The sequence below is a fragment of the Oryx dammah genome, unplaced genomic scaffold (assembly GCF_014754425.2).
Source record: "Oryx dammah isolate SB20612 unplaced genomic scaffold, SCBI_Odam_1.1 HiC_scaffold_19, whole genome shotgun sequence".
NCBI lineage: Eukaryota > Metazoa > Chordata > Mammalia > Artiodactyla > Bovidae > Oryx > Oryx dammah.
This window is the reverse complement of record NW_024070203.1, coordinates 44,107,000-44,120,309: the sequence shown is the minus strand read 5'-3', so window position 1 is coordinate 44,120,309 and position 13,310 is coordinate 44,107,000. Positions and strand designations below refer to the sequence as shown.

General features: G+C 40.7%; 1 protein-coding gene across 1 annotated transcript in view; it reads right to left on the bottom strand.

Annotated features, from left to right (window-relative positions):
* PREX2 (phosphatidylinositol-3,4,5-trisphosphate dependent Rac exchange factor 2) overlaps nt 1–13,310 on the bottom strand; it is a 305,433-nt gene that overhangs the window by 122,211 nt on the left and 169,912 nt on the right. The window contains exons 24-25 of the mRNA XM_040261348.1: nt 6,637–6,856; nt 5,884–6,091 (exon numbers count right to left, since the gene is read on the bottom strand). Coding sequence (XP_040117282.1) covers nt 5,884–6,091; nt 6,637–6,856 — 428 coding nt within the window. The remainder of the gene's footprint in view (nt 1–5,883; nt 6,092–6,636; nt 6,857–13,310) is intronic.

Genomic DNA, 13,310 nt, shown 5'->3' with positions numbered 1-13,310 from the left:
CAGACACTTGGAAAATGAAGTCTGTTCTCAAATTTTGTATCTTCACCAGCCCTCAATACTCTGTGCATTTTCTTCCTGTAAGAATACAAAAAGTCTGAATTTTAAAATCCTGTCAAATATTTGTACTCTCCATGAAATATTTTTCCCTTTACTTATGTCTAGTACCTAAGTGTCATTAACTGGAAAATAGCCCATTAAAGGGCAAAAGTACTTACTGAGAGAGTCAATTCCTAGGCAGACTGATAAGAAGTCCAGGGTCCCCAAGGAGGAGAAAGGGGTCTGGGGCTCTCGATGTGGAGATAGGGGTCTGGAATTCTCAAGGAGGAGAAAAGGACAAACATTTTTTTTCCTCTACATTCCTTAGTCTTAGTAAATTACACAACTCAGTTTAAACTCTGTACTAGGGATTATATAACAACAATGTATCTGGCTGGAGGACAGTTTCTCCTTCCTGAAAACCTTCTGACTAATCCTGATATCTTAGAATGTATTATGGGAGTGGGTCTGGAGGATCTTTCTATTGTTAAATTCTAATTTTGTTATCCTAAAATGTAAATTGTGGGAGTGGGTCTGGTAAAATTTTCACACACTTGAGACATTCTTTTGATTCATTGTAATAACTAGTTAAAAGGTATACAACTCCATTGCTAACACTAGCAAGGGGGGCACTCTTTCTGCCCCTTTCTGATGTCTGTGTCAGAAGCTTTCTCTATCTCTTTTATACTTTAATAAAACTTTACTACACAAAAGCTCTGAGCAATCAAGCCTTGTCTCTGACCCCAGATTAAATTCTTCTCTTCTGGAGGCCAAGAATTCCAGCATCTTTCATGGTTCAGCAACAACCTTTCATTAGCTTCCCAAAATGGAACAGGAATCACCAAGTCTCGATGAAATTCATAACATCTCCTTACTTCCTGTTACTAGACAGCAAATCTGTCTTTAGTTCTATCTTTGGATCTGAACAAGGTAGGAGGATTTAGAGGAATGCCTACACGTCATGTCAAAAGACATGTTCCCAACAGACAGGAAAACCAGACTTCACGATTAGACAGGCTCAGCACCAGGTCCTTTCACAGGAATGAATGACTTCTAGAAAGGTAAGCAGTGAGATGCTTCGAGGTTTTAATTCTCTTAAAAACTTGGCAGAGCATCTGAGATCTGCTTCTTCACTCTGCAGAGAATAATTTCTACATGGTGAGAAAATTGTTTGGTAACTATCTTTTTAAATGATTTGTCAAGCTCCACTGCAGCCTCTCTGAATGATGCAGTGGGGGACTCCAGGCACTTGGATGACCGAATTATTTTAAAGCGATTAGGTTCCACACTGAATTATGGTGAAACATATTTATATTTAGAATTAAATTATATGGTGCACATAAACAAGTCCAAGGAAGTTGCTCATATCACTGGCTCATTTCACTTCACTTTCCTAGTAAATATGCACAGTTGGTGAAGGCTTTCAGAATAACAAGTAAAAACAGGTAAACATTTTAGGTAGTTTGGCTAATAAAAATAGCTTAACTCTCTTTCAGAAATTAGTGCTTTAAATATATAAGCATTTTAAACCAAGTACAGGAAGCCCCTTAGCTCTAATCATTTTCTTGAAAGTATATCTACTTTAGCTGAACTTGTAAAAAAGTCAATAAATTAACAAAGACAGACAAAGTCTGGACAACTGCCAAAAAGTGCTGGGTAGTCAGTGCATTAGAAATCCAGTCTACAAGGCAGCGTTCACTCAGGTATATCAATAATCCTACCATTGACAAAGAACTCCTCTGAAAAGGAGGAGTAGTAAGTCTTGATTTAACTGGAAGTGTGGGATTGGTCCAGATGCTCTCCTAAAATCCCTTTGAGATCTCAGGTACATGACTGCTACTATCTATTGCCTTATTAATAAAAAGTCTTCCTCCTGAACTTTCTAAATACTTCAGGGGAAAAAAAAAGACTGGCTTCTAAAATAGAGTATAACATATATATTAATAATAAAATCAATTTATTAAGGAAAAATATAACATCCTAAAATATTAACTTCTCTGTCACACTGTCATTCTAAAACAATTCCAAATATCATATAATTGCTTAAAAATAACAATCTGTTCTCTCGGTGATATCAAGCTGTTTAACTTGTCTATAACTGTCACGGTCACAATATACCAAGTGATAAAAGTGATTTTAAAAACGAGTGTATTCGACAAAGGAAAACAAAATTTCATTTCTAAATTAATTCATAAAAATGTCAGAAAGCAATAGCACAGTAAATAGTAACTATCAAAATATAATTTTAGGGCCTCCCTGGTGGTCCAGTGGTTAAGAATCCACCTGCCAATGCAGAGGACACAGGTTTGATCCCTGGTCTGAGAAGATTCCACTTGTGGCAAAACAACTGAGCCTGTGCCCTAGAGCCTGTGCTCCACAATAAGAGAGTAACCTCTGCTCACCTTGCCACAATTAGAGAAAGCCTGCACACACAGCAATGAAGACAGAGCACAGCCAAAAATAAATAATTTAATTTTTTTTAAATAAATTAAGAGATAATCTTAGAAATATGATGCATCTAATATGGTGATTTTCATCTCTAAATTTCAAAGATGTGTAAAGCAAGAGAAAGTATCAGTTAAAATTTCATTAGTCTAATTACAGCAGAGCCTTAGAGTAAGTTTTAAATATTTTAAGTCAAATGTGAATTATCCATGGAAGTAGGGAAGATGTGTGTGAACTAAATAATACACATTTGATACTAATCTAAATCTGCAACTCCACAGAGAGTACAATAAAAAGAGGAAAATGGTCCTGATAAGAGTCTTCAGATTCTACCCATTAGGGTATATTCAACAATTTCAGGCTCCTAAATGATAAGCAAGCATGTCAAGCACTAGGCTGATTGCTCTTTGTATTCATTTTTATAATTTTCACCATAAATCAACATTTTGTTATTATTCACTCCATTCTGTACACGAGGAAGTGAAACTCGTAAAGTCCTGTATAGACTAGATGTGATCATAATCACACCCATGACATAGCCAACCTTCCTATAGAGTTCAGGCAGTTCTCCAACCATCAAATTATGGAATGAGAATCAGAGTTGACCTCTTTGGAAGAATATTATTTAACTCCTTCCTCTTCTCTGTTCTTAATTTAAAAAAAAAATTCCAAATTACTGGCACAGAGATTTGGATAATTCCTCAGTAAACCAATAAGTCAATCAGAAGAGAAAAACAGGTGTTGGTCATTCCTAGGGTTACAGACTTTTGTTTTTACTCATTTAACATGTTAGAGATTCAGTATATTTTACATTTTTCCATAACATCTATCGAGTGCCTATCCACCAAATATTGTGTTCTTGTCTGTAACAGATACAAGCAATTCCCTATACACAGTTCGTACTCTTCCAATCATATTGTTCAATTGAACATTTGCACATTGAAACTCAGTGTTTTCTGTATGAAAGAATTTTATTCTCCTCTCTGGTACTAAGTTCAGTTCAGTGGCTCAGTCATGCCGACTCTTTGTGATCCCATGGACTGTAGCACACCAGGCCTCCCTGGGCACCACCAACTCCCAGAGCTTACTCAAACTCATGTCCATCGAGTCAGTGATGCCATCCAACCATATCATCCTCGGTCGTCCCCTTCTCCTCCTGCCTTCAACCTTTCCCAGCATCAGGGTCTTTTCTAGTGAGTCAGTTTTTCATATCAGGTGGCCAAAGTCCACCTGAGTTTCAGCTTCAACATCAGTCCTTCCAATGAATATTCAGGACTGATTCCTTTAGGATAGACTGGTTGGACTTCCTTGCAGTCCAAGGGACTCTCAAGAGTCTTCTCCAACACCACAGTTCAAAAGCATCAATTCTTGGGCCTTCACCTTTCTTTATAGTCCAACTCTCACATCCATATATGACCACTGGAAAAACCATAGCTTTGACGAAATGGACCTTTGTTGGCAAAGTAATATCTCTGGCTTTTTAATATACTGTCTAGGTTGATCATAGCTTTTCTCCCAAAGAGCAAGTATCTTTACATTTCATGGCTGCATTCACTATCTGCAGTGATTTTAGAGCCCCCCAAAATAAAGTCTGACACTGTTTCCATTGTTTCCCCATCTATTTGCTATGAAGTGATTGGACCAGTTGCCATGATTTAAGTTTTCTGAATGTTGAGGGTTTTTTTTAATGTATTTATTTTAATTGGAAGCTAATTACTTTACAACATTGTAGTGGTTTTTGCCATACGTAGACATGAATCAGCCATGGGTGTACGTGTTTCCCTGAACCTGAACCCCCCTCCCGCCTCCCTTCCCATCCCATCCCTCAGAGTTGTCCCAGTGTACTGGCTTTGAGTGCCCTGTTTCATGCATCAAATTTGGACTGGTGATCTATTTCACATATGGTAATACACATATTTCAATGCTGTTCTCTCAAATCATCCCACCCTCGCCTTCTCCCAAAGAGTCCAAAAGTCAATTCTTTATATCTGTGTCTCTTTTGCTGTCTCACATATAGGGTCATCGTTACCATCTTTCTAAATTCTATACATATGCATTAATATACTGTATCAGTGTTTTTCTTTTTGACTTACTTTCATTCTTATAATAGGCACCAGTTTCATCCACCTTTTTAGAACTGATTCAAATGCATTATTTTTAATACCTGAGTAATATTCCATTGTGTATATGTACCACAGCTTTCTTATCCATTCGTCTGCCAATGGACATCTAGGCTGCTTCCATGTTCTAGATATTGTAAACAGTGCTGCAATGAACATTGGGGTACATGTGTCTCTTTCAATTCTGGTTTCCTTAGTGTGTATGCCCAGCAGTGGGATTGCTGGGTCATATGGCAGTTCTATTTCCACTTTTTTAAGGAATCTCCACACTGTTCTCCATAGTGGCTGTACTAGTTTACATTCCCACCAACAGCATAAGAGGGTTCACTTTTCTCCACACCCTCTCCAGCATTTATTGTTTGTAAACTTTGTGATAGCAGCCATTCTGACCAGTATAAGATAGTACCTCATTGTGGTTTTGATTTGCATTTCTCTGATAATGAGTGATGCTGAGCATCTTTTCATGTGTTTGTTAGCCATCTGTATGTCTTTTTTGGAGAAATGTCTGTTTAGTTCTTTGGCCCATTTTTTGATTGGGTCATTTATTTTTCTGGTATTGAGCTGCATGAGCTGCCTGTAAATTTTTGAGGTTAATTCTTTTTCAGTTGCTTTGTTTGCTATTAAGCCAACTTTTTCATTCTCCTCTTTCACCTTCATCAACAGACTATTTCTTCCTCACTTTCTGCCATAAAGGTGGTGTTGTCTGCATGTCTGAGGCTGTTGAATTTCTCCCAGTAATCTTGATTCCAGCTTGTGCTTCATCCAGCCCTTCATTTTGCATGATGTACTCTGCATATAAGTTAAATAAGCAGGGTGACAATATGCAGCCTTGATGTCCTCCTTTACTGATTTGGAGCCAGTCTGTTGTTCCATGTCCAGTTCTAACTGTTGCTTCTTGACCTGCATGCAGATTTCTCAGGAGGCAGGTAAGATGGTCTGTTATTCTCTGTTACTAAATGCTTCCTTAAAACATAGGTCAACAGAATTGACATGTTTTGATTCAATGGACATGAACTTGGGCAAACTCTGGGAGATAGTGAGGGACAGGGGGCCTGGCATGCTGCAGTTGATGGGGACACAAAGAGTCAGACACCACTTAGAGACTTACATTGTTCGAACAAGAACCACATTGTTTTTAAGGTGATGGAATGAAGAGGACCTAAACGGTCAGCAAAAATTCCTATATTTTCAACACTACAAAGAATAATGGATGTTCAAGAGTCCCATTTTCTACAGCTATTTTATCAGGAACATTTAAAAGGTCAGTAAATGAAATACTTACTCATCTATTTGACAAACACACATCTCCACCTCTTTCAGTGCAGTCTGAAGTTTGCCCAGAAGTTTCTGATAGATATCCTGGGTTTCTAGGTCTTCTTCTTTCAACAAATACCGGAGACCATGTCCATCTTGCTGTCCCAGAGACAGACCTGAAGGGGCTGCCATGGTCGTGATCGTATGTTGAATGTACACCATAGGGCTTAGTTTTCCTGAGGAGTTAAAATCATTCTATGATAACAACTATTACCTTTAGCTTACAGTAGCAATCCAGTGCAATCCATTTTAGATGCCCAACCTTACAAAAAATAAAATGCCAATCCAATGTTAAACTTAATTCAAGAATTAAAGCTTACAGGGAGTTGAGATTCAAAATTAGAGTACAATTCAATCCCACGGCCCACTCTGATGGCATGGGATGGTACTCTGCTTTTCTTGCAGCTGCTCCTCCTATATTTTTCTCACAGTTATAGGGCCATTTCAGATGAGAGATTTCACAGCAAGATGAGCTGTGCTTATCAGACATATAAGGAAGCCAAAAAGAATCATTCTTTTTGAAGGAAAAGTAATACAAAATGCATAAGTCCATTCATCCTACAAACACTTATGCATGATTACCAAAATGACTAGAGTGAGGAATCCTTTAGTTCAGACTTGCTGACATGTCAGGAATCTATCCAATTCCAGGGAGGCGGGAATAGTTATGACTGCCTAAGTTACTTGTCATAATTTGATAAAGTTTAAAAAGCTAACCTACCTTGTTCAGATTTATTTTCTTTATCATGAGAATTATGCTTCCTACTATCCAACTGAACGCCAAACGCACTCCCCAGGGATGTTGATGTTTTGGGATAAGAAACTTCCATCACATTGACATGGCAGTTGGTAGGGCAGAAATCACTGCTGTGCAGAGGGGAGATTCTAGATTTGGCCTGTTTAAAGGTGGGCCAGGCTCTATTCTTTAGTACACGAGAAAACTGTAAATGAAAGAAGAAAGAGGAAGCAGTTAAACATGCTGTGATAATCAAACATTTCACTCCTGTCATCCACAGCAAAGTCAAAAGAAAATTACATCTTGTCAACTGGAATGGATGAAATAAATTATAAGTTGTTAGGAATTAAGTCATTACTTTAAAACCCACACATTCTTAGAAAAGCAAAGCCACAGAGGGAGCAAATGCAATGGATGCCTTTGAAACTCTGACTGCAAGCTAAGCGGTAAAAGAAATGAATTTAAGTGATCAATACCACTTACTAGGACTCAAATCCACAGGCTCCTAGCAGCTGAGAGTCAGAGAGAGAAATCGAATTGGCGTCCTAGGACACCAAGATAGGAACACAATATTTAAAGTGAGGCAAGCTGGGAGAATAGGGTAGCTGTCAGGTCAAGGGTAGAAGAAGGATTATTCCAAACACTGTGAGAAAGCTGACCCAGACCTGAGTCTGTGAACAGGCTGACAGCAAAGCTCTGTGGTGGTACCCCCGAGGCAGAACAGACTGTACCTCCCATGGTTTCTACTGATCCCTGCTGAGCCTTGGGTCCGGATCAGCCTGAAGACTGGTGTGGACTCTGCTTCTATGCAACTGAGAATAAAGTGATGCTCAAGGAATTTATACAGCTTTCTCAGATAGCCACTCAATGACTTACAACTTTGCAACTCATCCATGGTCTAGACGTGCCATGGTTTACGCGTGTGCTAAGTTGTTCAGTCTACTCTGACTCTTTGTGACGATGTGAGCTATAGTCCACCAGGTTCCTCTGACCATGGGATTCTCCAGGCAAGAATACTGGAGTGGGCTGCCGTGCCTTCCTCCAGGGGATCTTCCCACCCCAGGAACAGAACCCACATTGGCAGGTTCAATTGGCTTATATCTCCTACATTGACAGGCAGGTTCTTTACCACTAGCACCAACCGGGAAGCCCACCATGGTCTACACAGCCACCTAAAGTCTGATCCATACCCGAGTTATCTGTCTCAAGCTCTCTTCCCTTTGCTCCTCTGGCTTGCACTCAGTTCCTCTCCCACACCGTCTACTCTCTGGAGATCCTGGTACAAACTGTTCAATGTCACTAGAATATTCTTCCTTCATTTCCAAACTTATTCCTATGCACTTTCAAGTTCTGTGAAACTGTCAAGAGATGTTCCTTGAGTGCCAGTCTAAGTTCAATTTTCCTGGTGTTAGGTGTTAGGTTACAGCACTCTGCAACTCCCCCTTATAGTTATGAATAACTTTCTTATTTCCCTCTCCCTGAGCATATGTGAACTTCACGAGGGTGATGCTGACATCTTCTGTACCACAAACAAAGCATCTCACAGATATAGATTATAGTTTCAGAAGCAAAGGTCCGATAGCCACCAGCTCCCAATGTTTCAGTTGCATGTGTGCGCCTAGTCACTCAGTCGTCTCCGACTCTTTGTGACCCCACGGACAGTAGCCCATCAGGCTCCTCTGTCCATGGGGATTCTCCAGGCAAGAATGCTGAAATGGGTTGCCATTTCCTCCTCCAAAGGATCTTCCCAACCCAGGGATCAAATCCAGGTCAAACCCATTGCAGGCAGATTCTTCACCACCTAGGCCACCAGGGTATGTCATCCCCAAAACTGAAGGGCTTCCGAGGTGGTGCTAGTGATAAAGAACTCACCTGTCAATGCAGGAGACATAAGAAACAAGGGCTCAATCCCTGGGTCAGGAAGAACCTCTGGAGGAGGAAATGGACTTAGCGACTTTTCTAGGTTAAATTCAAGAATAAAGATGTGAAATCAAAAATCACATCTTATAACCTCACTATTAGAATATGATCTGTCTTATGAATATTTAAACTATGCTTTCAAATCGTACGTCAGAAGCTACGAAGCTCAGCAAAGTGCTAGTCCATAGTAGGACTCTGAATGGAACTGGACTAGAATGCAGGAATCTATTAACAAATTATTAACATATTTGATAATGATATATACTGAAAAATGGGACTTCCCTGGTAGCTCAGCTAGAAAAGAATCCCCCTGCAGTGCAGGAGACCGTGGTTCGATTCCTGGGTCGGGAAGGTCCCCTGGAGAATGGATAGGCTACCTACTCCAGTATTCTTGGGCTTCCCTGGTGGCTCAGATGGTAAAGAATCTGTCTGCAATGCAGGAGACCTGGGTTCAATCCCTTGGTTGGGAAGAACCCCTGGAAGAGGGCAAGGCAACCCACTCCAGTCTTCTTGACAGGAGAATTCCATGGACAGAGGAATCCTGGCTACAGTCCATGGGTTCACAAAGAGTTGGACATGACTGAGCGACTAAGGACAGCACAATATAGTGAAAATAGTCTAAATACTGAAAGACAGAAAGGCATTTAGAGAATTCTTGATCTGTTCTTAAAAATATTTATTTATTTATTTGGCTGTGCTGGGTCTGTTAGTTGCAGCACGTGGAATCTTTAGTTGAGGCATGCATGACCTTTTTTTTTTTTTTTTTTAAGTTGTGGCACACGAACTCTGAGTTGTGGCAGGTGGGTTCTAGTTCCCTGACCAGGGATTGAACCTGGGTCCCCTGTATTGGGAGCATGGAGTTTCAGCTATTGGACTACCAGGGAAGTCCTAAGAATTAATCTATCTATTAATCTCTGAAGGCTTCCCTGGTGGCTCAGACAGTAAATCATCTGCCTGCAGTGCGGGAGACCTGGGTTCGTTCCCTGGGTTGGGAAAATCCCCTGGAGAAGGAAATGGCAACCCACTCCAGTACTCTTGCCTGGAAAATTCTATGGACTGAAAGGCTCCTCAGAGCCTGGTAGGCTACAATCCATGGGGTCGCAAAGAGTTGGACACGACAGAGCGACTTCATTTTCCTTTACTTTCACTTTTACTTCTAGTAGGGCCTTCTACTAGAAGCCTTCTCTAAGGAGAGATAAGAAAGCCTTCCTCAGGGATCAATGCAAAGAAATAGAGGAAAACAACAGAATGGGAACGACTAGAGATCTCTTCAAGAAAATTAGAGATACCAAGGGAACATTTCATGCAAAGATGGGCTCGATAAAGGACAGAAATGGTATTGGCCTAACAGAAGTGGAAGATATTAAGAAGAGGTGGCAAGAATACACAGAAAAACTGTACAAAAAAGAGCTTCATGACTAAGATTATCACGGTGGTGTGATCACTCAGCTAGAGCCAGACATCCTGGAATGTGAAGTCAAGTGGGCCTTAGAAAGCATCACGACGAACAAAGCTAGTGGAGGTGATGGAATCCCAGTTGAACTATTTCAAATCCTGAAAGATGATGTTGTCAAAGTGCTGCACTCAATATGCCAGCAAATTTGGAAAACTCAGCAGTGGCCACAGGACTGGAAAAGGTCAGTTTTCATTCCAATCCCAAAGAAAGGCAATGCCAAAGAATGCTCAGACTACTGCACAATGGCACTCATCTCATACGCTAGTAAAGTAATGCTCAAAATTCTCCAAGCCAGGATTCAGCAGTACGTGAACCATGAACTTCCAGATGTTCAATCTGGTTTTAGAAAAGGCAGAGGAACCAGAGGTCAAATTGCCAACATCTGCTGGATCATGGGGAAAGCAAGAGAGTTCCAGGAAAACATCTATTTCTGCTTTATTGACTATGCCAAAGCCTTTGACTGTGTCACAATAAACTGTGGAAAATTCTGAAAGAAATGAGAATACCAGACCACCTGACCTGCCTCTTGAGAAACCTATATGCCGGTCAGAAAGTAACAGTTAGAACTGGACATGGAACAACAGACTGGGTGCAAATAGGACAAGGAGTACGTCAAGGCTGTATATTGTCACCCTGCTTATTTAACTTCTATGCAGATTCCATCATGAGAAAGGCTGAGCTGGAAGAAGCACAAGCTGGAATCAAGATTGCCGGGAGAAGTATCAATAACCTCAGATATGCAGATGACACCACCCTTATGGCAGAAAGTGAAAAGGAACTAAAAAGCCTCTTGATGAAGGTGAAAGAGGAGAGTGAAAAAGTTGGGTTAAAGCTCAACATTCAGAAAACAAAGATCATGGCATCTGGTCCCATCACTTCATGGGAAATAGATGGGGAAACAGTGGAAACAGTGTCAGACTTTATTTTTGGGGGCTCCAAAATCACTGCAGATGGTGATTTCAGCCATGAAATTGAAAGACGCTTGTGCCTTGGAAGGAAAGTTATGACCAACCTAGATAGCATATTCAAAAGCAGAGACATTACCTTGCCAACAAAGGTCCGTTTAGTCAAGGCTATGGTTTTTCCAGTGGTCATGTATGGATGTAAGAGTTGGACTGTGAAGAAAGCTGAGTGCTGAAGAATTGATGCTTTTGAACTGTGGTGTTGGAGAAGACTCTTGAGAGTCCCTTGGACTGCAAGGAGATCTAACCAGTCCATCCTAAAGGCGATCAGTCCTGGGTGTTCATTGGAAGGACTGATGCTAAAGCTGAAACTCCAATATTTTGGCTACCTCATGTGAAGTGTTGATTCACTGGAAAAGACTCTGATGCTGGGAGGGATTGGGGGCAGGAGGAGAAGGGGACGACAGAGGATGAGATGGCTGAATGGCATCATCGACTCGATGGACGTGAGTCTGAGTGAACTCTGGGCATTGGTGATGGACAGGAAGGCCTGGCGTGCTGCAATTCATGGGGTCGCCAAGAGTCGGACATGACTGAGTGACTGAACTGAACTCACTGAGGGCTTCTCAGGTGGCATTAGCAGTAAAGAACCTGCCTGCCAGCGTAGGCAGATGTAAGACACACAGCTTCGATCCTTGTGTCGGATAGATCCCCTGGAGGGGAGCACGGCAGCCCACTCCAGTCTTCTTGCCTGGAGAATCCTATAGACAAGAGAGACTCACCATCTATGGTTCATAGGGTTGCAAAGAGTTGGACACGGCTGGAGTGACTTCATGCATGCAAATCTCTAGTAGAGAACTATTACTCTCTCTTTATTACTAAAAGAAACTGTGACTTATCTCGGAAAGACCCAAAATTTAAGGCCAGATGCAAACTTTCACTCAGAAGTTCTTTCCCACTGTAGTCTTAGGATAAACACCTTAGATAAGGCCCCCAAGGCACACACAAAAGCATGGAGATCAATTTCATTATGTCACAGCATCCACTGTAATAGGCAGTTAGTCTTCTCTCTCCTTCTTTCACTTTAATCAACTATTCATTCATACAAAAACATGAAGAGAAGCATCTATGCATGATCCTAGGTTGTGCTGGAGATACAACTCCTGCCCCTACAGATGGTATTTTTGTGTAAACAGGAACTCTCTCTTGAAAGGTCATTAAATATATGGAAGAAGTATTCCCATTGCCAAAAATAAGCCCAATTATGGAATTATTTGGAAACAAGAAAGGGAATCCAGAATTTTTAAAAGTTCTCAGGCCAACAGAGAGTGAGCAGCATTCCTCCAAACAGCTCATAGTTTTGTGTCTGGATCCATCGCCCACACTTCCTGCCCCATGGGGATTAAATGCCAGCTTAGGGTTTACTCGGGTCCCCAGCAAGGTCTGAACATCTGTGGCCTGTACCACTGGCCAAAAATTCAAATCTGATGGCAGCACCCTGGCAATGGAAACTAAAAATATCAACCTGTTTCTATTTTTAAAACCTAAAATTTTGAGTCAAAACAATAAGAGAAAATCAACCTCTTTGAGATTTTAGTTTCTAAGGATACATTTTATTTTATAGAAAGAGGGCTGTTTGAAGCTTTTATTTTGGAGAAAAATGGGTTGCTAACAATAGTGTGGGCTTCCCTGGTGGCTCATTGATAAAGAATCTGCCTGCCAATGTAGGAGATGGGGGTTCAATCCCTGGGTTGGGAAGATCACCTGGAGAAGGGAATGGCAACTCACTCCATTATTCTTGCCTGGGAAATCCCATGGACAGAGGAGCCTGGCAGACTGCAGTCCATGTGGTCACAAAAAGTCAGACATGAATTAGCAACTAAACAACAAATAACAGTTTAAAAGTAAATATGTGGAAATCAAAAATATATATTCACAAATGCTAGTTTCTGTTCACACACATTTGATATACAAATGGAATTTACTTTCCATGACAGACTATTACCTTAGGTATCAACATTTTACTCAAACTGAAAAGATTTTTGAAATGTTTTCTTGTTAAGCTTATTTCTCCATTTCATTAGAAAGATACCAACCTAGAGCCAGACATCCTGGAATGTGAAATCAAGTGTGTCTTAGGAAGCATCACTACGAACAAAGCTAGTGGAGGTGATGGAATTCCAATTAAGATATTTCAAATCCTAAAAGATGATGCTCTGAAAGCGCTGCACTCAATATGCCAGCAAATTTGGAAAACTCAGCAGTGGCCACAGGACTGGAAAAGGTCAGTTTTCATTCCAATCCCAAAGAAAAGCAATGCCAAAGAATGCTCAAACTACCACACAATTGCAGTCATCTCACACGCTAGTAAAGTAATGCTC